This window comes from Trichechus manatus, unplaced genomic scaffold, assembly GCF_000243295.1.
Source record: "Trichechus manatus latirostris isolate Lorelei unplaced genomic scaffold, TriManLat1.0 scaffold00301, whole genome shotgun sequence".
Taxonomy (NCBI): Eukaryota; Metazoa; Chordata; class Mammalia; order Sirenia; family Trichechidae; genus Trichechus; species Trichechus manatus.
This window is the reverse complement of record NW_004444237.1, coordinates 321,351-349,350: the sequence shown is the minus strand read 5'-3', so window position 1 is coordinate 349,350 and position 28,000 is coordinate 321,351. Positions and strand designations below refer to the sequence as shown.

Sequence of the window (28,000 nt, the reverse complement as noted above, 5' to 3'; positions counted from 1 at the left end):
CCCGCTGAGTACAACCAAGGTACTTAAAAACAAAACAAAACAAAACACACCCTTCTTTTGTGATATCAGGAATACAAACCCTTCCCGTCCAGAGGATTCCGACTTTTGGGGGCTGGTTCAGCTTTGGTCCACTCGTATCAGTGGACCAAAAACTAAGCTGAAGATGTTTAAAGGTGGAGAGAAAACGGGAGATCGGGCTTCCACAGAAGAGACGCCTATTAGTTTGGAATTTCGAATATAAAGTTCAAACGGCGTTTTTTACGTCCTTGGAGTAATCGTTTTCCCTCTTAAGGTGTGTGCGTTGTGGGGGAGACGAGATGTGCACCCAGCTGGCCTGACGATGGTTGCCAGTTACTCGCGGTTATGGAGACTCGAACACAAGGTTCTGGTAGATTTTCAGGGGCGGCTTTATGAATGAGAGCGGTCTGCGCCCGGGGCCGAGCCGCAGTGCCTCCAACCCGCCGGGGCCTCGGACAGCGGAACCGCAGGGCGCAGGAGCGCGGCGCAGCCGCAGCTGCGCGCGTGGCGGGGCCCTCCCATCGGAGCAGCGTCGGGCCGGGAGCAGCAGGATGCTGGCGGTGAGTGACCCCGGGAGGGCCCGGGCGGCCGCGGAGCCCCCGTCTACTCTCTGCCGCCATCCGAGGGGGCGAGAGGGCGCCCGGTCCTTCGGACCTGGCTGGCCGCAGGGCCTCTTCGCCCAGGGACCAGACGCGGGGTACAGTCCGCGGCCGCCAAGAGACAAGCCCTTAGGGGCCTTTTGAGCGCTTCAACCTTGGGGGTTTATTGGCAGCTTTCAATGAGACGACGAGGCAGAGTAGAAACCTCCGGTCCCTCACAAACAAAGCGCTAGGGGAACGGTACTTTGGAGCCAGTGAGATAGTTCTTTTCAAGTTTTTCCGGCTGTTTTTCCAGCCCTCTTTCCCACTTGTGTAAGTAAAAAGTGCGGCGAGGTTAACCAACGGGCCCCCACATCTGTGGTGCTCTTGTTAGTTGCCAGCGAGCGGATTCCGACTCGCGGCGACCCAAGCGTGCAGAGTGGAACTGCTTCCATAGGGTTTTCAAGGCGGTGGCTTTTCAGAAGCAGATCGGCAGGCCTGTCTTCTGAGGTGCCTCAGGGTGGGTTCCAATCGCCAACCTTTTGGGCTAGTAGTCGAGAGACCTTAACCCTTTGTGCCACCCAGGGACGACTCCTGTGGTCGTTAAGTGCGGGGGTTTCCTCTGCCAGGGTCGCAAATTAACGCCTAAGCGCCCGGGACCGGGGGCTGAGTTCAGCCATGGCCCCTACTTTTCATCATTCATTTAACTGAATACTTTGCTAGCGAAAAAAAAAAAAAAATCTGGATCTTTAAATGCACCCTATTTTTCATGTTTATAAATAATATTGTAAAATTCGCTGACATTTAAGAATTTTGGTCAAATTCATATAGAACTGTTAGCCCAGACTAGATTGGGGTAAAAAAAAAAAAAAAAAAAAACTCTTTAGGGGAGATTTTTTAAAATATATTTTTTGTGTATTTACTTTTCAATTAATTGTTGGGGTGAAGTGAGCAGATGAGATGCCGTTATTTAATGGGGATCAGGTATTATGAAAACTAGGATGGTAGACCCTGTGGACGCTTATCTTGTGGCTGTTCTTGTAGTTTTTGTTGGTCTTTGGTCTGTTGAATTTCAGTATAGAAGTTTTAGAGTCCCATTTACAATTTATGTAAGTTAGAAACATAAAGCTTAAACTCTTGATTGGGCTTGAAAGACTTTTTATTCAACTTTATTTTACAAGCTCCAATTCTGAAGTTTATACATGCAAAACCTTTTCTTCCTATTTTTAGTCATTCCTGTAGAGTTTATCTTTTGTGTGACTGTTTATTCAAACGGTATTTGCTTTTTGTGATAGTTTGTATAGTATTTGTCAGATAGTGTTAAAGAAGGTTGGATAAAGGTTAAAAAAAAAAGTAGTATTTTCACTTACACCTATAATCAATGACAGGGGAAACAAAAAGTCTTTGTTCATGAAAAAAAAAAGTAAACCTTTGTTTTATTTTTAAAATTGGAAATGCATTTTTAAATGATGTTTAAAAAGACTTTATTTTTCTTGTACGCAGAAAAAAGGTCCTTTGCTGTCGGTTAAGAAAAATAAGAGTGGGACGGCCCAGGAACCTTTCTGGGTAAAAATCAAGTTTGTGTTCTTTGTGTGTGCGTGTGTGTTCTTTCAAAGGATGTTTTAACTTGCCTTTTTAATGTATCTTGGATTTACTAGCATTTTTCTTTTTCTACCCTAAAGTGCTGAGAGAGAACATGATGGTTGTGACCCCCACCAACGATAAAATTTAAATTCTTGATTAATTACCGTGACTTCTCCAGCTTTAGGTGTGTGACATGTAAGCTCAACACATCACATTGACCTTCAGCCTGGGGTAACCCTGTGTTCGCTGGGTAGCCAACACACAGTTGTTCCTCCACTGCTCAAGCCAGAAGCTATCTTCTTGGCTTCTTCTCTTTCCCTCAGCTCCCACATCCAATTTCGTTTCCATTTTAACTTCAAATGTCTTACCAACATCCTAGTCTAAGCTATGTTGTGCCAGGCATTATTCTAGGTGTAGGTAGACAGTACTGAACACAACAGATAAGATTTCCTGCCCTCATAGAATTTATAGTCTGGTAGAGCAAGAGGCAAAGAAACAGGTTAACCAAGTAAAGTAGTAGGAACAGAAAGAACAGGGTATTGTGATAGAGATTAATTGGGGGGTGATGGTAAGCACTTGGCCTACTTTAGATAAGGTGGTCTTGGAAGGCTTACCTGAAAAGGTGTTCCATAAGCTGAAGATCTGAAAGATGACAAGAAGCCAACCCCTGGGGAAAAAGCTGGGGGAAGCAGAGGAGGCATAGAAAAGCCAGTGCAAAGGCCCTGGGGCAAGGAAGTGCTTGACTTATTCTAGGGCTCTTTAGTGAGGAAGTCAAGCTGAAGAAGTTGCCAGAGAGAGATGATGCAGAGCCTAGCAGACCAAGGCAAAGAGTTTAGGTTTATTCCGAGGACAGTGGGAAGCCCTGGCAGAGTTTTAAGCAGGTGAAGCAGGAGTTTTCTGTCGAATCATCTGGGTATCAATCCCAGCTGGGTGATCCCATGCTCATCCTTAACTTTTCTCAGCCTTGGTGTTATTATCCCCAGATAAAGACTCTAACCTCTCAGGGTGCTGGTGAGGATTGAGTGAAAACATTTGTAGAACACTTAACACGTACAAAAGGTCCCTATGTGGAAGCTTAAAGAAAGAAAATATTCTGCTTAAATGGAATAATTTCAAATGTTGTTTCCCATATAAATCAGTACTGAAAATCAGTGGAATGGCTTCTTACTAACATATATTGTGTATTGTAATTTGGCCTGTAGAATTGGACAGTTTTTTTTTTTTTAATCAAAAAAATCATTTTCTAATACAGGTATTTAAAGGAAGTGTCCGTTAGTCGAGTATATATACTTAGAAGTATGTTTTGGCTAATGTTCAGGCAGAAAAGATCATTCATTATGATCTAATTTGCCTATGTTTTATCCATTTCTGTCATCTGTAATTATTAGTTCTGAATTCATTTTCTTTCTTCCGTTATAATTATTTATGTCACTTAGTGAATGATAATCTGTTTGAATTTTTTGGTGCTTTAGAATTTCTAATGTTACTGAGGATAAAGTTTTTTTTACCTAGTGATACATATAGTTAAAACGTTTAGTTGTCCTTAAGTTACCAAAACCAAAAGCCAAACCCGTTGTCTTTGAGTCAATTCCAACTCATAGTGGCCCTATAGGACAGAGTAGAACTGCCCCCTAGGGTTCCAAGGAACACCTGGTGGATTCCAACTGCTGACCTTTTGGTCAGAAGCCGAACTCTTAATCACTACGCCACCGGGGTTTCCTTCCTTAAGTTAGGGGCATACATCAGAATCACCTGCAAGGCCCAACCCCAGAGTTTCTAATTCCGAACAAGTTCCCAGGTGAAGCTGATGTTGCTGGTGCTCCAAAACCAAAAAACCATTACCATCAAATTCATTTCCGGCTCTTAGTGACCCTATAGGACAGAGTAGAACTCCCGCATTAAGGTTTCCAAGGCTGTAAATCTTTCCAGAAGCAGACTACCACACCTTTTTCCCACAGAGCCGCTGGTGGGTTTAAAACCGTTGATCTTTCGGTCAGCAGCTGAGCTCTTAACTGCTGTGCCACCAGGGCTCCTGTTGGTGGTCCAGGAACCACATTTTGACAACTACTGCTTAAGCCAATAGAAACTTCAGTCATTTGGTAAATGATCGTTTTGTAGTTCAAGATACAGTAGGCTTTTATATTTGCTGTGTATTATTGCCACACAGAATTATTATTGATAGTGATAATTAGTTGGAAATATTGCTATGAAATAAATGTTCTTGGGGAAAAAAGGTAACTTGCAAAACTATCAACTTTCCAGCTTCAGTCACTCATTAGTGACATATCCGTTGGGAAAGGATATCAGAAAATAAAAGATTATTTTCAACAGAGAGAGAGCCGTGTTCCTCAAAAATATAATCATCTTCTACTGAACCAGCTTGACAGATCAATCAACAAGGTAAGTACATTGTTTTGTTATGTGACCAGAATACCAATATCAGCATGTAATCATTTGTAAGGATTTTAATTTCGTGTGGCTTAATACCTAGGAACTGGATGACGGTGAATTTCAGCATGTTTCACTGTTGCTGAAATGCATTCAGCAGTTCTTCCTAGATGGCCTCAAAGAAGATGAGCCTTTGCTCATTCAGCAGGGACTGATTCCAAAGATAAGTGTCCCATTTTGATTTTGTATGGCTTTGGGTAACTTAACTAAAGTGGATTCAGTTGTCTAGTTAAGTTTGGTATTGTCTGTTCCTTTGCAATTAAATTAGAAAAGAAATTGGTACTGGATGCTTACGCCTAGATCAAGTAAAAAATGAAGTTCAACACGTGTTTCCTGATGTATGTGCTGGGCGGGACACTGGGCTGCACAGGAATGAGTCAGACACAGCCCCTCCCTTAAAAAGCCTACACATGCAAGATTTCTTTCTTTTTGTCTAAGAGTGACCCGTCTCAGCAAAAATCGTCAAACATGGCGTTGGTTGATTGCATAAATATGTTCTAGGAGGGTTTATGGAGCCCTGGTGGTGCAGTGGTTAAGAGCTCGGCTGCTAACCAAAAGGTCAGCAGTCTGAATCCACCAGGTGCTCCTTGGAAACCCTATGGGGCAGTTCTGCTCTGTCCTGTAGGTTCGCTATGAGTTAGAATCGACAACTTCAACAGGTTTGTTTGTCTTTTTAGGAAGGTTTATAGAAGTTTATTCTAAATCATACCCAGTCATAGCAGCTTAATATGAAATTGGATATATGTTCTTAGAGGAAAAAAAATTCTACAATTAGCTGGAAGCTTTTGCTAAGAAAAAAAAAGGGGTAGTCAGGCCTGAGACATATATACTATAACCAGCCATCTTTTGCTAGTTTGTTTTCTACTGCTTTCCAGATTACAAGAATTTTTCCTGGAATGGGGAGGCTCATTACATTAAACCTTACCTACCACCACCACCAGTTGCTGTTATGTCAATTCCAACTAATGGTGACCCCACGTGTATTAGAGTAGAAGTGTGCTCCCTAGGGTTTTCTGTGGGTGATTTTTTGGCAGTAGACCCCCCAGGCCTTTCTTCCACAGTGCCTCTGGGTGGACTGGAACCTCCAGCCTTTCAGTTAGCAGCTGAGCACATTAATTGTTTGCACCACCGAGGGACTCCAAACGTTACCCGCCAACCCCTTATATGGACTTTGCCGCCTTGGTCCTGGTCAAGTCTCTCAATTCTTGCTAATGTCTGAGAACGTACTCATTTCAACTTGTAACAGTATGACTCCATCCTGCAGTGCCCTAAGCAGGAGGCCACAGAGCCAGGTCTAAAGGAAATGGTATGGAATGGAAAAGGGGGCTTTAAAATTATGCTGCTTTCCTGAGGAGTTACGTTGTGACATTCTATTCAGTGGACAATAGTTACTCAGGCATCTGTGGTTTCATCTCTGTTTCTTCTCCTGTGTACATGGTTTCCTGGCTTGAAAGAACAGTAGGAGTTCTGACCAAGGAAGACTTAGCCTCAGACATATCCCTGATCACTACCATGGAAGACTTCTTTGACACTGCGTTGGTAAGGATGGAGTGGACGCTTCACTGAGCAGATACTAGTGATGGTATCTTCAAGTTATTCTAAAACTTAGTTTCTTTGCTGGAAAACTCCCACATTTTATTATTAGAATATTATGTGAAATGGAAACAAAGGTTAATTATATATGTAGATAGATAAATAGGTAGCTATATACACGTATAAAAGGGAGCCCTGGTGGTGTAGTGGTTAAAGTGCTTGGCTCTGAACCAAAAGGTTGGTGGTTCGAACCCACCAGCTGCTCCGTGGGAGGAAGATGTGGCAGTCTGCTTCTGTAAAGATTACAGCCTTGGGAACCCTATGGGGCAGGTCTGCTCTGTCCTACAGGGTCACTATGAGTTGGAATCGACTCGGTAGTGGCGGACGTACACATGTATGTAACCAGTATAACCAATGTTCTAGAAAAGTGAGGCAATTCATTTTCATACATACAAATATTTATCAGATTGAGGATGATAAATGCTGATTTTAATAAACTGAAGCTCAAATAGACTATCTTCTGTATGTAAAGTTTTCTGCCTATTAGAGAAATGTCAGCATTAATGCATTAATGTTACTGTTTAGAATGCTACTTCTATACTATAAGCTTTACTTTTTCTTTCTTTTTATTAGATTATTTCCAGGAGGAGTAGTAAAGGTAAGTGTATTATTTGGCTACTTGTAATTGTTCATTAATAGAATATTCTGGTACAGAGAACAGAATATCTAAATGATGTGTAAAAGTAAAGTGGATTTAGAAACGATGGTATTTGGATTTATTGACCGTCTTATGACAGTCATATTGTGAAGTCGAATGAATTTTGTCTTAAAAAATGTCTTGGTTTGCCTGAGGTAGATTTTTATGTAGCTGCCCCTGTCACCATTTGGCTATTTAGTTGGATCCAGGTATGGAGAGAGGTTTTGTCCTTCCAAACCAGCAAGTTTAACTGTTACTGATTTAACTTGGAGCTGACTGAAACGCCTTTCTCTGTCATTCACGAGTGGAAAAGGTAAAATTTTAGAGGTTGATGATTTTGCTCAATGTAGCTGAAGTTAAAGGTAATTTGACATTTTGAATTGTATCATAGATTCAAAGAGGCACTTAAAATATTTGAACATTTCAGAACTTGAGATCATCTTAAAATAGATTGTCTTTCATAATGGGTACATTTTTTTTTTTGTTTTCTTTTGAAAAGCTGTTACTTTAAGTTGATACTATATCCTACAATGGATGGCATCTTATATTGAGAAAATTCAGTACTAGAAGCTTATGCTCACACCGAAACCCAAAACCAAACCTGCTGTCATAGAGTTGATTCCGACTCATGGGAACCCTATAGGACAGAGTAGAACTGCCCCATAGGGTACTCAGGCAATGGCTGGTGGATTCGAACTGCCAGCCTTTTGGTTAGCAGCTGAGCTCTTAACCACTGCACCACGAGGGCTCCTATGCTCACACAGTCTGTATTAAATAATTCACATTTAAAAAATGATACATCTGCAGTGACACTACCATTGTCATTTCATATCTTAATATAACATGCATAGACGCAACCATAAGACATTTGTTATTTAACAAACATAAAATGTTACCACATAACCCTATTCTTTACTATGTACTTACAAATGTAACTAGCAGTTGAAGTTTCTGTGATTATGCTGTTTAATAAAGGCTAACGCTTTATAAAACAATTTCTGCTTCTGTTCGTCCAAGACTGTATAAAATTTTTATTTTTTCAAAATACACAAACACGTGGAAACAACAGGAAACTGGGTAGGAAATGCCTTTTGAACACTGCTTACTTCAGACAAAAAAGGAGCTTTGCTTGGGATAAGATAATCTCAAGGCATAGTCCCACTTTGTACATACTGCTGTTATTCTCTTTAGTGGGTAGCGGTGTAATGCAGGTATATCATGGTTGGGGGAGCAGTTCTGTAAATTGAATCAGGCTGTCATTTGTCCCTTGCCCAGATGATAATTTCTGAAAAATTTACTGTTCCCTGACTCTTTTGGTCTTTGCCTCTTTCTGCTGCATAGGGATCATCTTCTTATTCTTTTTAGCATAAATTTTAATAATATAAAATTGTGCTTTCAGGGAAAATTCAGATGCTGGATTCCTTCATATTTAGTCTAGGATCCCTGGTGACAGAAGAGACTCTAAATCGTTTGATTGGACAGGAGGTGAGTTGCAAACAATAAAATGGTAACTGTTGCTCTAAAAATTCAGAGAAAGTTGTACGTAGGTCTTTGTTTTGTCTCCTCACCATAAATGCCTTCTTGTCCTCTGAAAAGGCTTTGAGGACCTTGAACTGCATTTTGGAGGCTGTGCCTCGGGAAGAGAGAAAAAAACTCGCTTTGCTAGAAGGCACGCACCTTTTTATGTAAGTGACCTTGTACTCAACTATGTGATGTAGCAGGGCAGAACCTCTCATGACTGATAATACTTTTATCATTGTTCTCTTTAGACCTCATTGCTTCTTTACTTCCTTCAACAAATGCCAGTAGATTGCCAAACTCTTTTTCAATAGTATAGGTTTTTGCATTAAATTTATGAGGAGAAATATTTTCTGAGGCTATAGGTAACTTTTTCATTATGAATGTGAAATAAATTAGTGATTCGTGGTAGAAAGGAAAGAGTCGGATCCTTGAGCCACACTGCTTGGGTTCAAAAGCTGGCTTAGCTACTTGCTAATTATGTAATCTAGAGGAAGGCACATCATTAGCCTCACTGCACCCCAGTTTGCTCACCTGTAAAATGGAATCAACAATAATACCTACTTAACAGTTATTGTAAAGGTTAAACAAGGCAATCATTTAAAGTGATTAGCACCTTACCTTGTAGAGAGTAAATACTCAAAGGTTACCAGCTATTTGATATACCAATAGGATGTGGAATTTGTGTTATTTTTCAAGTAATGAATGTTTTTTTCTTTGGTGACCCACCCACAGTTACAAAGTTCTTGGGACATGAAATTTGGTGTAAGGCTGTAATGTGCAACCACAGGAAGCGCAAAACTAGCATCCTGTTTGTTTGATTATAGTTAAATATGTTGTTGTTGAGTGCTGGCGAGTCGATTCTGACTCATAGCAACCCCATGTAACAGAGTAGAACTGCCCCATAGGGTTTCCCTGGCTATAATCTTTACAGAAACAAATCACCAGGTCTTTCTCCTCCAGAACAACTGGGTGGGTTCGAACTGCCAACCTTTCTGTTAGCAGCTGAGCACTTAAGGATTCCACCACCAGGGCTCCATATAGTTAAATATATATACCTTCTCCTCAGTTAACCAACTATCTTGTTATTGAATATTTTGCATTTATGACAATTGTAAAAAATTTACTCTCTGACTATTTTGTGCATCAACAGTATGCCTTGGGCAGTAACAAAATGCTGAGGTGTGAGGTGAGAGTAATCCTGGCTTTGATGGTCAAGGTTATGTGTCATCTTGGCTGGGCCATGATTCTCAATGGTTTGGCAGTTACGTAATGATGTAGTCATCCGCCATTTTGTAATCGGATGTGGTCATCCTCCATTTTTGCATCATGCCGATTTTGTGTAACAACCTGGTCTTTGGAACCTAACCGTGTCGATAAGTGAGGAGAGGGTAACATAAAACTTGCCATTTTAACCATTTTTAAGTGTATAGTTCAGTGGTATTAATTACATTTACAATGCTGTGCAACGATCACCACAGTTTATTTCTAAAATGTTGTCATTGCCCCAAATAGAAACTCAGTACCCCATCAGCAGGAACTCCCCATTCCTCCCTCTCCCCAGCCCCTGGTAACCACTAATAGACTTTTGTCTCTATCTATTTACCTATTCTAGATATTTCATATAAGTGGGATCCGACAATGTTTGTCCTTTTGTGTCTGCCTTATTTCACTAGGCATAATGTTTTCAAAGTTCATCCATGGCATAACATGGATCAGAACTTCATTTTTCTTTATGGCTGAATAATATCCCCTTGTATGGATACACTGCATTTTGTTTGTCCATTCATTTGTTGATGGACACTTGGGTCACTTCTGTCTTTTGGCTATCGTGAATAATGATGCAGTGACCATTAGTGTACAAGTGTCTGTTTGAATCCTTGCTTCATTTCTTTAGGGTATATACCTAGGAGTGGAATTGTTAGGTCACATACTAAATCTGTGTTAACTTTCTGAGGAACTGCCACACTGTTTTTCCCAGCGGCCCAGCATCCTGTTTTGAAATTACATACAAGCGTGTGGCTGTGTGCTAACCAGGTCAGCAGGCTCGAGGACACTGCTGTAAGCACACCATCTGTAATGTGACACACAGCCTTGACTTGTGAGAGGAAGGACTACCCAGTTTACCACCGTGTGTAGGGCCCGAACGAGGTGGTTGGTGAGGAGCTCATTGCTGTGGTATTTGTCCATTTCATTAGTTTTTGTAGGATGTAGTTTTTCCACTGAATTTTTCCTTTAAAAGTGTTTATTGAATATATTAGTGAACTCCTTACTCTTAGTGGAGTATTAAGATTTGGGGAGCCGCCGACCTCATGTTTTCTCTGAAGTTTTCAAGTGAATGCTGTGATCGTCCTACTATATTGTCCGTGGGTTCTAGAAAGTCTGGGATGTTCTGAACTTTAAGTCAAAGGTAAAACTGTAAGCATAAAATTAAGTAGAAATGTCAGTGGTACTGTTTTAAGGCTTCTGTTTAATGGTAATAGTGCAATTGATTTATTACAAGAAACTGAAGTATCACAACAGTTCTTTATAAATACTCTTTAACATAGAAGTTGATTATTTCAGACTTTAATCACTATCACACTTGTTAGTATTGAAATGAAGTTCTTGAAGAATGTACAATATGGGAGTCTGTGTTAGTTACAGTAACATAATAACTCAATCCCATTACATCTCTAAGGTTTATGAGTATTATTTAGTCAGATGAAACAGCTCATAGAAAAAACGCACAGTTTTGCCTTTGACTCAAAGTCCAGAACATCCTAGACTTTCTATCAGCTGTTAAGGTAACTACATTTCCTCCAGGCATCAGACTTAGTAACAAGGACATACTCTTCACAGGCTGGGGAGGTGATTAGAAAACTCCAGAAATCTTAGCATTTGATGAATCTTTCAGAGACCATCAAATTGGATTTACTTTACAGAAGAAGACGTAGAACCTCAGAGTGTACAGTAGCTCTATCTTCTTAAAAAAAAAATACGTAAAAGAAGCCTGTTACTGTCAAATTGATTCTGACTCATGGCGACTCCATAGAGTTTTCTTGGCTGTGATCTTTATGGAAGCAGATTGCCAGGCCTTTCTTCCACAGTGCTGCTGGGTGGGTTCAAACTGCCAACCTTTAGGTTAGTAGCCCAGAGCTTAACCATTTGCACCACCCAGGGACCTGAAAAAAAAAATGTACATATGGGTCATTAATATATAAACTTAAAGATTTCCATAAAAGTGTAATGTTGACATATGAGGAAATTCTGATCTGTGTTTGCTGCTGAATTTGAAACAAATAAAAATGTTAAAATGTACATCTTGGTTTTCAGATTTAGTGCCAATATAATAAAGTTTTGCCTGTTCATGTTCATTTCAGTAAAATGTCGTTTATCTAAATGTTTCAGGAAAGACCTTGCAAGGACAATTGTGACTGTTGGTGGTAAGATGTGTTCAGAATTTTAAATTTTAGAATAATAAGTCTTGGACATGGAGGGTGTTATGAGCATCTTGGAATTATGGGGAATACATTTGTGGTCAAATTAAAAATAGGAACTAGGATTTTATTTTTAGCTTAAGAGGAGAGATTTTTGTGTGCTGAAAACTATAAAGAGTAACGAATATTCCATTTACTCACCAGCCAGCTTTGTAAAAATTTAGCTTTTTCCAATAATTGCTTCAAATCTTTTTTTTTTTTTTTTAAATAAAATAGAGTTACAAATAACGTCCTCAGTGTCCATGTCACTGATCTCGTTCTCACCCTCCATTGGTAGAATGATCCTTAGCTTGAGGGCTTTTCCATTCTCAAGCACATCTTCTACTTTTACTCTATGTAATAAGTGTAAAACATTATTGTTGTGCAAATTAAAAAAAATTATATAAATGCTATCCTATTGTACATATCCTGCTGCAACTTGCTTTTTTTTTTTTTACCCTTACACTTCCTTGAGATTTAAACTTGTTGGTATGTGGAATTTTAGTTTGTCTGCAGCAAAATAGCATAGTTTATCTTGGGATTTCATTTTTGTAGTAGAAATCTTTCTATTTTTATTTTTCTAGCTGTTTGACAAGCTACTTTTGATAAATGTTCTACTGTACCTATAATATCAAACCCAGAAACATTTATTGTTTGAAACAGTGTTAAATGCAGACATATCATTCAGATTTTTCTCCTGTTGTCACTTAAACATTGAATTGAAATGTTTGGAACCAGTGCAGGATACAGCTTGTTGCTTGTAACTATAAGACATATTACTAGTGCTCTAAGGTGGATTTCTTAGAGTAGTGCTCATCTGTGGAGCTCCTTCCTTTTCTTTCTCTTCGTGCCCAGAATTATCCACATCTGCCCCGTTTTTAATCTCTAGATTATGACCAGCAGGCTGCTGTTTGTGAAACATTATGTAGACTCGTGACTAAACACCAAAGGGATGGCTTTGTACATCAGTGGTTTGAAGATGATTTCATCGCAGAAGCTTTCACAGAAATTAAGGACCGAGAATTTGAGACGGTGAGACTCCTGGTCATACAAATTCTGTTGAATCACTATTTATTAAACATCCTCTCAGTACCATCCAGTGTGTTAGGGAAGGAGTTTGTCTTATGCGTGATTAAGTTTTCATTGTTGAACTTCCTGTTTCATGCGTGTTGTTGGCTGCTGTTGAGTCGACTCTGGCTCACGGCTACCCCATGAGCAGCAGAATGAAACATACCCGTTCCTGCATCATTCTCCCACCCACCAGTGTGTTTGAGTCCATGGGAGTGGCTGTTCTGTCAGTCCATCTCACCAAGGGTCTCCCTTGTCCTCGCTGGCCCTCTGTTTCACCAAACACAACGCCCGCCCGATGACGTGTCCAAAGCAAGAGAGCTGGACGACGTTTGTTTCTCATGTAAGTGAAGCAATTTTAGGACAGTACCAACAGAGTATTTGTGGGCCAAATAGGAATATACAGATAGGACCTCTTTATAGATAATTCAGACTGGAGAAAGATCTATGTGAATTTGATGGGTCCAGTCAAAGTAAATGTCATGGAGTAGGTAGCAATTTTCAATGAACCTGAAAGGGTAGGCAGACTTGGAGAAGAGAAGAAAGACTGTGTCAGCCTTGCAGAGAGCAGCTTGAGCAGTGATGTCACGCTAAAATTGGCATGGTGTGCTCCAGAAGCAGAGGAGCATCATGGGGTAGTTGTGTTGTGGGACGTTCTGCCTCTACTACCTGGAAGAACAATTGTCAGGGGTCTTCCATGAACCCAGGCTCAGTGTGAGTCTGCGCTCGAGTAGCGCAAAAATAGCTTATGGTTTTTGTTCCCTGTCTACCTTCATCCTAAAATAGTTAGAACATTTGCCCTCTTCTTTTTTTTCTTCTTTCTTAACTCTTTACTTTGGCTTGCAAATATTATTATTAAATGTCTAAATCTAGCAAATTTAACATTTGTTTGTAGGGAACTCATAATAATTAAATTCCTTTAAACATTAAAAACTGTTTTTATAGTCTTAACATATGTGCTTTCTCTTTTTTTTTTTTGAACTTTACATGAAGGTTTACAGAACAAACTAGCATCTCATTAAACAGTACATATATTGTTTTATAGCGTTGGTTAAGAACCCCATGACATGTCAGTACTCTCCCTTCTCGACCTTGGGTTCCCTATTACCAGCTTTACTATCCCCTCCTGCCTTCTAGTCCTTGCCCCTGGGTTGATGTGCCCTTTTAGTCTCATTTTGTCCTATGGGTCTGTCTGATCTTTGGCTAAAAAGTGAACCTCCAGAGTGACTTCATTACTGGGCTAAAAGGGTGTCCGGGGGCCATACTCTTGGGATTTCTCCAGTGTCTGTCTGTCATGCCAGTAAATCTGGTCTTTTTCTTTCGAGTTAGAATTTTGTTCTCATTTTTCTCCTGCTCTGTCCAGGACCCTCTATTGTGATCCCTGTCAGAGCAGTCAGTGATGGTAGCCAGGCACCATCTAGTTGTACTGGACTCGGTCTGGTGGAGACCATAGTAGTTGTGGTCTTTTAGTCCTTTGGACTAATCTTTCCCTTGTGTCTTTAGTTTTCTTCATTTTCCCTTGCTCCTGAAGGGGTGAGACCAGTGGAGTATCTTAAATGGGCACTCACAGGCTTTAAAGACCTCAGACGCTACTCACCAAAGTAGTACTCACATCTTCTTTATAAACTGTGTTATGCCAGTTGAGCTAGATGTTCCCTGATACCATGGTCCCCACAGCCCTCAGCTGAGCAATTGAGTCCCTAAGGGAGTTTGGATTTGTCCATGGAGCTTCCATGACCTTACCCAGAACAAGTTGTGCTGGCTTTCCCAGTACTGTGTACTGTCTCGCCCTTCACCATAGTTACCACTTACCTATTGTCTATTTAGTCTTTTTCCACCCCCACCCCTCCTCTTCCTTGTAACCATCAAAAATTGTTTCCTTTTGTGTGTAAACCTTTTCATGAGTTTTTATAGTGGTGGTCTCATACAATATTTGTCCTTTTGTGATTGACTTATTTCACTGAACATAATGCCCTCCAGTTTCATCCATGTTGTGAGATGCTTCGCAGATTCATCATTGTTCTTCGTCATTGTGTAGTATTACATAGTGTGTATGTACGATAGGTTGTTTTTCAGTTCACCTGTTCATGAGCATCTAGGTTGTTTCCATCTTTTTACTATTGTGAGAAATGCTGCAGTGAACATGAGTGTGCATACGTCTATTCGTGTGACAGCTCTTATTTCTCTAGGATATATGCCTAGGAGTTGGATTGCTGGATCATATGGTATTTCTATTTCTAGCTTTCTAAGGAAGCGCCATATCATTTTCCAAAATGGCTGTACCATTTTTGCATTCCATTCCTACCAGCAGTGCATAAGACTTCCAATCTCCCTGCAGCCTCTCCAACGTGTTATTTTCTGTTTTGTTTTGATTCGTGCCAGTAATGCTGGGGTGAGATGGTATCTCATTGTGGTTTTGATTTGCATTTCCCCAATGGCTGGTGATCGAGAGCACTTCCTCATGTGTCTGTTAGCTGCTTGAATGTCATCTTTGGTGAAGTACCTGTTCATTTCCTTTGCCCATTTTTTAATTGGATTATTTGTCTTTTTGTGGTAGAGGTATTGGATTTTCTTTTAGATTTTAGAGATTAGACCTTTGTTGGATTTGTAATAGCCAAAATTTTTTTCCCAGCCTGTAGGTTCTCTTTTTACTCTTTTGGTAAAGTCTTTTGATGAGCATAAATGTTTAATTTTTAGAAGATCCCAGTTATCTAGCTTATTTTCTGGAGTTTGTGTGTTGTTAGTTATATGGTTTGTGTCCCGTTAATGCCGTGTATTAGGGTCTGTAGCGTTGAGCTTGTTTTTTCTTCTATGATCTTTATAGTTTTTGGTTTTAGATTTATGTCTTTGATCTATTTTCAATTATTTTTTGTGTATGGTGTGAGGTATGGGTCCTGTTTCATTTTTTTGCAGATGGACATCCAGTTTTGGCAGCATCGTTTGTTAAAAAGACTGTCTGTTCCTCATTTGATGAACTTTGGGCCCTTGTGGAATATCAGGTCACTGTAGGTGGATGGATTTACTTCTGGATTCTGGATTCTGTTCCATTGGTCAGTGTATCTGTTGTACCTGTACCAGGCTGTTTTGACTACAGTAGCTGGGCAGTAGGTTCTAAGGTCAGGTAGTGTAAGTACGCCTACTTTATTCTTCCTCTTCAATAATGTTTTACTTACCTGGAGCCTCTTCCCTTTTTATATAAAGTTAATGATTATTTTTTCCATCTCTTTAAAGAGTGTTGTTGGTATTTGGATCAGGATTGCATTGTATTTGTGACTGCTTTGGGTAGGATTGTCATTTTCACAATGTTGAGTCTACTTATCCATGAGCATGTTCTGTTTTTCCATTTATATAGGTCCCTTTGGGTTTCTTGCAGTAGTGTTTTGTAGTTTTCTTTGTATAGATCTTTTACATCCCTGTTTAGATTTATTCCTAAGTATTTTGTTTTTTTAGGGGCTATTATAAATGGTATTGCTTTCCTGATTTCCTTTTTGTTGTTCTCTTTGTTGGCATATAGGAAGCCAACTGATTTTTGTATGTTTATCGTGTATCCTGCTACTCTGCTGAATCATTCTACTAGTTCCAGTAGTTTTCTTGTCGAGTGTTTTGGGTTTTCCATATGTAGTATCATATCATCTGCAAATAGGGACAGTTTTACTTCTTCATTACCAACTTGGATGCTCTTTATTTCTTTTTCTTGCCTTATTGCTCTAGTTGAGACTTCCAGCACCATGTGAAATATGAGTGATGATAAAGGACATCCTTGCCTCGTTCCTGTTCTCAAGGGAAGGGTTTTCAGCTTCATTCCTTTAGAATGATGTTGGCTGTTGGTTTTGCATCAATGCCCTTTATTATGTTGAGGAATTTCCCTTCTGTACCTATTTTATTGAGAGTCTTTATCAGGAATGGGTGTTGGACTTTGTTGAATGCTTTTTCTGCATCGACTGAGATAATCATGTGATTATTTTATTTATGTAGTTGATCATGTTGATTCATTTTCTAATGTGGAACCATCCTTGCATACCTGGTATGAATCTTGCCTGGTTGTGGTGTATTATTTTTTGATATGATTTTGAATTGTATTGGCTAGAATTTTGTTGAGAATTTTTGCATCAGTATTCATGAGAGATATTGGTCTGTAATTTTCTTTTTTTGTGGTGTCTTTGCCTGGTTTTGGTATCAGGGTTATGCTGGTTTCGTAGAATGAACTTGGAAGTATCCGTTTCTTTTCTGTGTTCTGAAATAATTTGAGTAGTACTGGTGTAAGCTTTTTTCTGAATGTTTGGTAGAATTCTCCAGTGAAGCCATCTGGGCCAGGGCTTTTTTTCATTGGGAGGTTTTTTTTTACTACATTTTCAATCTCTTCTCTTGTTATGGGTCTGTTCAGATTTTCAACATTATTTTGTGATAGTTTGGGTAGGTAGTGTGTTTCTAGAAATTTGTCCATTTCCTCTAGATTTTCAAATTTTTGGAGTATAGATTTTCATAGTTCTGTGTTATGATCCTTTTTATTTCAGTTGGGTCTATCGTAATGTCCCCCATTTCATTTCTTATTTGGGTTAGTTGCATCCTCTCCTGTTTTTCTTCTGTCATTTTGGCCAGTGGTTTGTCGATTTTGTTGATCCTTTCAAGGAACCAACTTTGGTTTTGTTGTTTCTATTGTTTATCTATTCTTTATTTCATTTATTTCTGCTCTGATCTTTATCATTTCCTTTCTTCTGGTGGCTGTAGGCTTCTTTTGTTGTTCTCTTTCTATTTGTTGAAGTTGTGTAGCTAATGTGTTGATTCTGTCCCTTCTTTTTTGATGTGTGCATTTAATTGACCTCTGATCACTGCCTTTGCTGTGTCCCAAAGGTTTTGGTACGATAAGTTTTCATTCTCCTTTGATTCTAGGAAGTTTTTGATTCCATCTTTGATTTCTTCTGTTACCCAGTGATTCTTAAGCAGGGTGTTATTTAGTTTACATGTAATGAATTTTTTTTCCTTGCCCTTCCTGTTGTTAATTTCTAGTTTGATTGCATTGTGATCAGACAAGATACTTTGTATTATCTTAGTGTTTTGAATTTTGTTCAGGGTTGCTTTGTGGCCTAAGATGTCATCTATTCTGGAGAATGTTCCATGTGGGTTGGAAAAGAATGTGTACTTTGTAGCTGTTGGGTGGAGTGTTCTATATATGTCTGTTAGGTCAAGTTGGCTGATTGTGGCCTTTAGATCTTCTGTATCTTTGTTGAGTTTCTTTCTAGATGTTCTGTCCTTTACCAAGAGTGGTGTGTTGAAGTCTCCTACTATTATAGTGGAACTGTTAGTTTCTCTTTTCAGTGCTGTTAAAATTTGTTTTACGTATTTTGGAGCCCTGTCATTGGGTGCATAGATATTTATTATGGTTATGTCTTCATGCTGGATTGTCCGTTTAATCATGATGTAGTGCCCTTCTTTGTCTTTTATGGTGGATTTTGTTTTAAAGTCTATTTTATCTTAGATTAGTATTGCCACTCCTCTTTTGGTGGCTGTTTGCTTGATATATTTTTTCCATCCTTTGATTTCTAATAAATTTATGTCTTTGTTTCTAAGATATGTCTCTTGTAGACAGCGTATTGATGGATCCTGTTTTTTATCCATTCTGTCACTCTCTGTCTCTTTATGGGTGCATTTAGGCCATTTACGTTCAGTGTAGTTGTTGATAGGTGTGAGTTTATTGTTGTCGTTTTGTATTGCTTTTTTTGTGGTGCTGATGATATCTTTGTTCCTCTTACTCTCCTGTGCCGAATTCCTTTTGTTTGTGGATTTTTTTTCATTTCTTTTTTTTTTTTGTAGATTTTGTTTTTACTGACACTTTGTTTTTCTTCTCTATTTTGATGAGTAGGTTTGTTAACTTCCTTTGTGGTTACCTTGAAATTTACCCTTATCTTCCTAGGTTTGAACCAGTCTTTTATTACTTGGTATCACTTTGCTTTCCTCTCCATTAGAAAGTTTTATACCTGCACCACTTATTCCCTTTTTGATTGTTCTGATGTTGTTGTCATTTGTAGATTAACCTGTCTGGTTCTCTGTTGTAAATCTTTTGGTTTTAAATAGTCCTTGAGAGTTCATTTCCTAGGTTGGTATCTAGCTGGTGTGATCTTGTGTCCTAGATTCAGGCTGTCCCGTCTGATGTTGTTTGTTCTGAAACCGAAGGACTCCCTTTAATAATTCTTGTTAAGTTTGGTTTGGTTTTTACATATTCCTTCAATTTCTGTTTGTCTGGAAATGTCCTAATTTCACCATCATATTTGAACGAGAGTTTTGTAGGATGTATTATTCTCGGTTGGCAGTTTTTTCTTTCAAGGTTTTATATGTGTCATTCCATTATCTTCTTGCCTGCATGGTTTCTGTGAATAATCTGAGGTTAGTCTTATTGTTTCTTTTCTCTATGTGACTTTTTGTTTTTCTTGAGCTGCTGTCAGGGTTGTTTGTTTGTCTTTGGTTTTAGCGATTGAGATTATGATACACCTTGGTGATTTTCTTTTGGGGTCTGTCCTGTATGGGGTTCGTTGAGCTTCTTGGATGATCAGCTTTTCATCTTTCATGATATTAGGGAAGTTTTTTGTCAGTGATTCTTTAATGATCTTTGGGTTTTCTGTTTTCTCCTCCTGTTCTGGAACTCGGATCACTCGCAAGTTTTTCTTTTGATTGTATCCCACATAAATCTCAGGGTTTCTTCATTTTTCTTTGTTCTTTTTTCTGATTTTTCCGCAAACAAAGTTGTATCCAAGTGTTTGTGTTCAGTTTTGCTAATCCTGTCTTCCATTGTTTCAAACATGTTCCTCAGCCCTTCTATGACATTGTCCAGTTTTGAAATCCTGTTGTTTATCTTTTGGATTTCTAATTGTTGTTTTTGTGATTTCTGGTTGTGAATTCATTTTGACATTTTGTTCCTGTATTATTTTCCTGAATTCTTCCATTGCTTTGTCTGTATTTTCCATGAATTTATTCTGCCTTTTCCATGAATTTGTGTATTTCTTCCTCATTTTTTTCTGCTTTTTGCTTCAACTCTTGGATAGCTCTGAATATTAGAGATTTGAATTCCCTATCGGGTAGTTCTAGTACCTTTTCTTGTACTGGGAAGTCATCTGGTGTTTTATTTTGGATGCCTGCTGAAACCATCCTGTCCTGTTTTTTAAATATGTTTTAATATTGTCTGCTGTTCTTGGGACATTCAGTAATTATTTTCTTCATTTATTGATTGTAGATTTGTTTGTTTCATCCTGCTTTTTTGTTTTATTTGGTTATGTCTGGGCAGGTGGGCTGTGTGTTCTTTGTTTGCTTGTCTGTGGACATGATTTTTTTCACTTATTTTTCCAATGGGCAGGGTCAGTTGCTCAGCTATGGTGTAGCAGGGCAGGTTCAGCTGAAGGGGAGGGCCTGGGATAGGTTGTTTGTGACACGTACTTGGGCTGACAAGATGAGGCAGTGGTCAGCGCGGCGCAGGTTCCAGTAGGTCATGCCTGTGCTGCTTGGGAGTGCAATGTTCAGCACATGGTGCAGATAGGCAGGAGGTGGGGGAGGGGGAAGTTGTGATGTGCGGAGCTAGGTTGGGTCTGGAGAAGAAGAGAGAGCGGAGAGAGAAACAGGAGCAAAAGAAATGCCGAGGGAGCTTGCCATTGGAGTAGAGAGACAAGAAACAGTAATGGAGAAAAACAAAAAGGAAAAGAAAATTTTGAAAAAATTGCCCCTAGGGATCTCACTTGTGCATATGCACAGACCGGGGAGTGGCTCCCAGGCTGCACAGTGTAGCCTAGCTATAAGGGGTGAAGATGATACACAGCGCCCAAGTATTCAGGAGACAGTAGAGGTAGGTAAGTAGAAGGAGACAAGAAACTGAAAAATGAAGAATAAAAAGGAAAAAAAAAAAAAAAGAGAAAACAAAAAGAAAAAGAAAAAAAAAATCCCTAGGTATCCCACCAGTGTGGCCGCCCAGACTGGGGAAATGGACCAGGAAGGCAGTTCTCCAGCTGAGCAGCGCTTCACAGCTGGTGCGAAGAAGCGAAGATGGCGCACGGAGTCAGGTGCTCGAGAGAAAGAAGGAGGAGGAGGTGATTGGCAGGGAAGAAACCAAAAGAGGCCGAAGAAGAGTAATACCAGCAACAAAATGGCGTTGAAGAAGCTGGCTGGTGTGGGTGGGGTGAGTTTGTGAGGCACAGAACTGGTGCCTCCTGTACCACAGTTGCAGCCCACTGGGGAGTGATGGATTGGCTCTCTGGGAAGCCGGTCCACTGGGAAGCCGCGAATTGGCCTGCTGGTAAGCCAGGAATCTTCTTGCCAGGAAGCAGCAGACTGGCCAGCTGGGAAGTGGCGATGGTCGAGTGTGCGGAGGCAGGGTTGGGGGTGGGAAAACGTGTCTTTCTGGTTACTGGGGGCTCTGTCCCCTGATGGGAGCTCTGTAAATGTGCTTTCTTGTACTCCCTGTCCACTGATCTCCAGCAGGAGTCCAAGAGGGTAGATCCGTGCTGTATTAGCTGATAGGGGACCTCTGCTCATAACTTTGCTCACTCTCTGTTGTCTGTCAGTTTCTTATACCATTCAGTGCTTGGTTGAGTTCTTTATCTCTTCGTTTGACGCTTAGGGTTCCAGGATTGATGTTTGTCTCTGTTTGACTTAGTTTTTTGGGTCTTTGCTGTGGAGGGACAGCATGGTGCTTCTGTCTGTAGCACCATGCTCCAGAATTCTTCCCTCTCCTTTTAAAAAAGTTCTTAAAATGAAGGTTAGGCTCTTCTAGGAGAAGGTAAAATTCTTCATAACAGTGTTCATGTTGAGCAAAGCCTTTCTGCTCAAAACTGCCACGTAATCAGGATTTTATCAAGTTTGAACCTTTAAATATATTAGCTCTGACTTCAAGCGTATTGCCACGTATATAGATACTTAGCCAAGGTTCGGTATGATATAAATGGAAAGAAAAACCATGAGCTTAGAGACTACTATCCCAACTTGGATTTAGTCCTACCTCCCTAACTTATTGATATATGCATTTGAGCAAGTGAGTTGATTTGGGAAGCCTGAGTTTCCTCATCTGTAAAATGGGTATAAAACCCATCTCCAAATTACGAGAATGAAGTGAGAAAAATTGAAAATGCCTGGAATGTTGTACACGTTGGGATGTTAGTTTTCTTTCCCCTGTGTGTCATTCTCTTCTCTGTAGGGAAATTTGATGAAAATAGAACAAAAGTAATTATTCTGTTTCTGAAATCATTGTCCTCCCAGAGCCTCAGCATCTTAACTTCTTTTAGGTGAAAGACTCACACTGCTGGTGTCCATTTAGGGCTGAATTTAGACACTAAGTGTGAGGAGGGTTTGAATATGACAGCCAACCCTTGGTAATGAAAGAGAACAAAATCCTGGATCAGTGTATTTTGCTGTAGAATTTTGGGAGCAACACATTTACTTTCCTAACAGCTGTTGGTTAGGTAAACTATACGAATACTCTTTATTCTTAGAATATGTACAAGAAGGGAGAACTCTGGAAGGTATGGGTAGAGAACTCCTGATAAGGAAAATTGGCAATGAATAATATACCCAGATAAATCCAAAGTTCCTTTGTTTTATGGGTTGGTGCGTGCTTGTGCTGGGCAGCTGTTGGGGCATGTGCTTACCCAACACGATAAGCAAATATTGTATCTAAGTCACCAGTAAGATGTATTTCTCTTGTTTATTCTTCCAATTCAGTAAAAACTATTTGTACATGTAACTTTTGGAGACCTAAGTATTCCTCAGCTGAAAATCTCATGATGAGGAGTGAGGTTCCTTCTATAAACCTGTGTCTGGAGTCTCATCTTTGTGATACAAAGTGTTGTTTTAGTTAATGTAGAAAACTGAATCCATGTGAAGCATTGTGATGTTACTGGATTCTGGAATTTTAGAAGCACTGCTGGCTTCTACAGCCTGGTAAGCATAGTATTTAAATTGGACATATTGTTTTGTTTTTTTTTAAATGTTTGTATTCTTTGCTTTGAAGGACTGTAGACAGTTTCTCAATCACCTGAATGACAGACTTGGTGACCAAAGGAGGTAAGATGTCTATCCCGTGCATTACTTTATTCACTAGTTGTATTCTGAAAATGTCTAACATTTAAAGAGAACGATCCAAAATGCTTTAATTTATTTTAGGAAAGAATATCGGATACGTAATTTACTGAGCACTTTTGAGTTGTCTGTTGAGTACAGACCTCAGAAAATCAGACCCTGTCTGCCTAGTGGCTCATTTGAGTGTTTTAAAATTATCTCTATTAGTCTTTTAGCATATTTATTTATGATTGGGGATGTTTTTTAACACAGCATCCTCCAGGGTGCCCACAGATTTTATGAAGGGCAATTTCCTAAAGACCCGAGGTCACTGGGTACAGGTGTATTATGGACAGCTAAGTTCTTGATGAGAACCATTTGCCAAATTCAGCCCTCTTGTTGAGGATCTTGCTAAGCTGCTGGGTTGAGGCATAATACCAGTAAACCTGGCTTGTAGTCCCTGGTGGTGCAAACGGTTAACACGCTTGGCTGCTAACTGAAAGGTTGGAGGTTCGAGTCCACCCAGAGGTGTTTCAAAAGAAAGGCCTGTCAGTCTAGTTTCCCAAAATCAGCTGTTGAAAACCCTGTGGAGCGCAGCTCTACTCCGACAGATATGGGGTTGACTTGAGCTGGAGTTGATAGCAACTGGTTTTTTTGAACTTGTCTTGCAGACTGCCAGATGGCATTCTCCACCTGCAGGTTGAGACTCCTGCCATGCTTTGTAAAAAGAGACTCAGTGGCATACCCTAGTTATAAGTGCTTGATTGTCGAACATCTTTAGGTTGGTTTGGGGCTCATCATATTTTATTTTTTTAATGGCAAGATTTGTTGCAGGGTCTGTTCATTTCCGTGTATCGCTGCTTTTGCTGATGGACATGAGGTATGTTTCTCTCTCTCGGGGTGGTAAGGGTGGTTTGTAATGAAACCCAGAGTTAGGTTGATGTAGTCAGGACAACTTCCCCTCTTACTCTTGAGAAGGGCTTTTTGAAAAAGGAAGCTAACTTTTCTTCCTGGAGGTCTGTACCTTGAAACTTACCCCTTTCCTCTGTTTTGTCTCATACCATGAGCAGGATGCATTACCAGTAAGTTTAAGGGCCCTTCTATTTCTGTTTGGAGCCCCTGAGTGGTGTAAACAGTTGATGCCTTCAGCTGCTAAACCAGAAGGTAGGAGGTTTGAGTCCACCCAGAGGCGCCTTGGAGGAAAAGCCTGGAATCTACTTCTGAAAAATAAGCCATTGAAAACTCTGCAGAGCAGAGTTCTACTCTGACACACATGGGATCACCATGAGTTGGAGTTGACTGCAACTGAATTTTTTTTTAACTGTGGCTATTGATAAAGGAATTTCAGGGTTTATACTATGCGTGTGAGGTCAATTATAGGAATGTAGCTTCATTTTACCCTATTAGTGAGTAACATTCATGCCCAGACAGAATGGAAAAGAGTGATTTGCTTGCTTCTTTCCTTCCAGTTGATGCATCCTGCTCTGTTTCCAGGAATTGGGTCTTTCTTTTTAGTTGTCTATACCTTGCCAAAGCTAAGAAGTTTCTTCCTCCACTCCACCCCCCGCCCCCTTTTTCTTTTTTAGTTTCTAGAGGAACAAGGTCCTCTGTCTAGAAGTTCCTCAGCTTAAACCACCACAATTTCAGGATAAAATCTTAAGGTCTCTGAACCTTGACTCAGCTGAGGTTTCCTGGACCCTGTCTTCAGAATGTCCAAATGAAACATTTCTATGAGATTCTTCTCCTCTTTTGCAGAAATGAATGAGGCAGTAAAGAGAGACCCTATCATGTTCAGATAGTTCTGTTCCAGGAAAAGCATGAGTTCTTTTTGTAATGGAATAATTCTCATCTGAACGTTTAGCATGGTTTTTATGTGTATAATTCATTCTGAAATGATCTCTTACAGATGAGAAAACCGGGAAGTGAAAAATTAGAGAAATTTTGGATTGATTTCAACCTAGGAAGTCAGAGCATATCATTTTATATAGACAATGCCAAGGTAATAGTGTGTAATCCCTGATTAGACTTAAGTGATTAGAGATGGTTGATATGTGCTCATGTTTTTCACTTATTTATTTATTTTTTTCCCAAGAGTATTCTGTGGGACTCGGTAAAAATTTTCAAGGAAGCGGTGGCTTATTTCAGCATAATAGGTAAGATGAACATTTTTAAAGTACCTCCCATATAATTCCAAGTGTTATTTCTATTTATGTCTGCAGGATATGTTGAGTCAATTCTAGAGCAGGGTTTGAGTGTTCCTTGATGTGGAAGGGAGATGATGTGGTACAATGGAAGGAGCACTGTGCTGGGGACCAGGATACAGGGGTAACATTGCTGGTGACTCCTTTGGTTTATAACTTTGGGGTTCAGAAAAAAAATGACTCACCTAGTTTTCCCATTAGAAGATGGTTATAGCAGCTGGCCTTCCTCTCCCACAGAGTTATGGTAATAGTGAGCTTATGTGAATCTGTAGCATCTCTATTTAAGTATCAGAACACACTTTTAAGCTTCCATCACTTATCTTTCCTCTCAGCTTGTAGGTAGGTGTCTTAATTACCTAGCATTGCTGTAATAGAAATACCACAAGTGAATGGCTTGAAAGAACATTAACTTATTTGCTTACAGTTCTGGAGGCCTAAAGTCCAAACCAGGGTCTCGGTTGTGTTGATTTCTTCCTTGTTGGTGGCCCTGGGCGGTCCTTGGCTTGTAGATGATCCTCTCGTGGTGCCTGTTTTCCCCTGTGTGTGTGTTTCTGTGTCTATTCTGGTCTTTTTATAACTCAGAAGTGATTAGGTTTAGAATTCACTCTACGCTAGTATGACGTGGACTAATTGATTACATTACATTAGATTGCAGCTTGGTAAATAATCTGCTCTACCCAAGGCCAACTGATTCAATCACTTGTAACTACTCTGTGACAGCAGCTAGACTAGTGCTTGGTCAAACAACTAGAAACCATTGACAAGCCACATTGGAGAGATGAAATTAATTGTCACAGTAGGGCGGGGGGGCATGAATGCAGGCGCAATCCTTTTTTGGGTGGAACAAGTATGTTGTTAGTTCACTTCAGTATTTCAGCTATTACCGTATTTGACTTTCTTTCCTGAATTGGGACTTACAGGAATATTTTGTAAAGTAACTCAGTATGTATAAGATTTTTTAAGTAATAGGTTTTCTAAAGAATTAAAAGTAAATATTATGTAATTATATTGATATTACACCTTACTTACTACTTTCCACAAAGGATTTGAGGCAGCTTACATCTTTATACCAAAATAGTAGAGAATTGGAACCACAGAAAAGAATAAAAATCTCTACCATGAAGGCTAGTGTAAAATGGCCGTTTTGGAGATTCAGATTAGATTCTTAGCTTCCTGGAGACCAGGTGAAAGTGAAGTATGATCGGTAACATGATTCTCATCATGGAAGTCCTGGGGAGAACAAATCCTTTCTCACCTTGAACTCTAATTCAGGGTTCTCCCAGGGAACTACTTAGGGATAAGGAAATCCTTCTTAAGCCCTGAGTTCCCCTTGCTGGAGACTGCTATACATGAGAGCTTCAGTGCTCTATTAACGGGATTTTTAAAAAGATGAAGTCATGACCCTCATACAAATATAAAATTAATATAACTTGAATGTGTTTTCCTAATTTATTAATTAATGAGGAAACCAATAAAATGTTACGGTTGGTTCAAAGGAGAACTCAAAGAACCACATATACAGAGGCAACACTGAAATGAATTTGCACGTAGGTGAAAAACTAGAAATTGCATTCCACAGATACAATTCATTTGCCTTTCGACAGATAAGAATTTGTTGCATTATTACCAGTTTTCTACAATTTAATCAACCAGTTGCCGAGAGTGGACCCAGACTCACGGCAACCCTATGTGTGTCAGAGTGGAACTATGTTCCAAGGGGTGTTCACTGGCTGATTTTTCAGAAGTAGATTGCCAGGCCTTTCTTCCAAGGTGCTTCTGGGTGGACTTGGACCTCCAGTCTTTCAGTTGGCTGCTAAGCGTGTTAGCCATTTGTGCCACCCAGGGACTCCTGCAACTTAACAGAGGTGTAAAATAGCTGAAAGACAGTGAAAGGGTCAGAGAAGGGTGTGCTAGACAGGACACACGGTAAGTTCGTGGTTGATTTCAAGGCCTTTCACAATTTCCCCCCGTATAGTTCTTCTCAGTGCCTGTGAGAATTTGATTAGAGTTTCTCCTGTTGGGGATTATTAGAAAAAAGCAGGAATTTGGGGCTGGGAGTAGATTAGGAAGGAAAGCTAGTGGAGGAAGAGAGGTTTTCACGGGGAAGCTTCAGGAGATGGAAGGAAGAGGGAGGAATAGAAACCTAGATTTTGGAAGTGTGCCTGTTGGCATCTGAGGAGGCTGGTTGTTGAGAGAACTGAGAGAGATGGAAGAGGGGGAAGCCAATAGCCATGTAGTTACAGAAATGGAAAGATAGTACGCATTGAGTTGGATGTGTCTCCTGTCTGTAGTAAAGGAAAGGAGCTTATAAACATCTCCTGAGAAATAGAAATCAAAAGTTGTCACTAATTTATATAGCAATTATCTGTTAGCATTACTAATCTAAGAGACATAAAATGTCACTGATATTTACTATATGGAGTCCCTGGGTGGTGCAGACGGCTAAGCTCTTGACTACTAGCCAAAAGGTTGACAGTTCGAACCCACCCAGAGGTGCCTCAGAAGACAGGCTTGGAGATCTGTTTCTGAAAGGTCACAGCCTTGAAAACCCTGTGGAGTAGTTCTACACTGCACACACGGGGTTGTCACGAGTCAAAACTGACTTGACAGCAACTAACAACAAAAACGTGTATCAAAGGAGTCCCTGGGTGGCACAAATGATTAATGTGCTCGGCTGCTAATCGAAAGGTTGGAGGTTTGAGCCCACCCAGAGGTACCTTGGAAGAAAGGCCTGGTGATCTACTTCTGAAAAATCAGCCATTGAAAACCCTGTGAAGTGCAGTGCTGCTCTGCACACATAGGGTCGCCAAGAGTCAGAGTCAACTGAGGGCAGCTAACAACAGCAGCTTGTAGGAGGGTTGGTGC

The 28,000-nt window shown here is 40.0% G+C and overlaps 1 protein-coding gene across 1 annotated transcript in view; it reads left to right on the top strand.

Moving 5' to 3' along the window:
* The first annotated feature begins 1,556 nt into the window (after positions 1-1,556).
* SYCP2L (synaptonemal complex protein 2 like) overlaps positions 1,557-28,000 on the top strand; it is a 91,186-nt gene continuing 64,742 nt past the window's right edge. Inside the window, 14 exon segments of the mRNA XM_023725361.1 lie at positions 1,557-1,580; positions 2,100-2,162; positions 4,443-4,580; positions 4,672-4,791; positions 6,063-6,167; positions 6,795-6,819; positions 8,258-8,343; positions 8,455-8,543; positions 11,767-11,801; positions 12,724-12,866; positions 22,888-22,940; positions 23,769-23,814; positions 24,841-24,933; positions 25,027-25,087. Coding sequence (XP_023581129.1) covers positions 1,557-1,580; positions 2,100-2,162; positions 4,443-4,580; positions 4,672-4,791; positions 6,063-6,167; positions 6,795-6,819; positions 8,258-8,343; positions 8,455-8,543; positions 11,767-11,801; positions 12,724-12,866; positions 22,888-22,940; positions 23,769-23,814; positions 24,841-24,933; positions 25,027-25,087 — 1,081 coding nt within the window.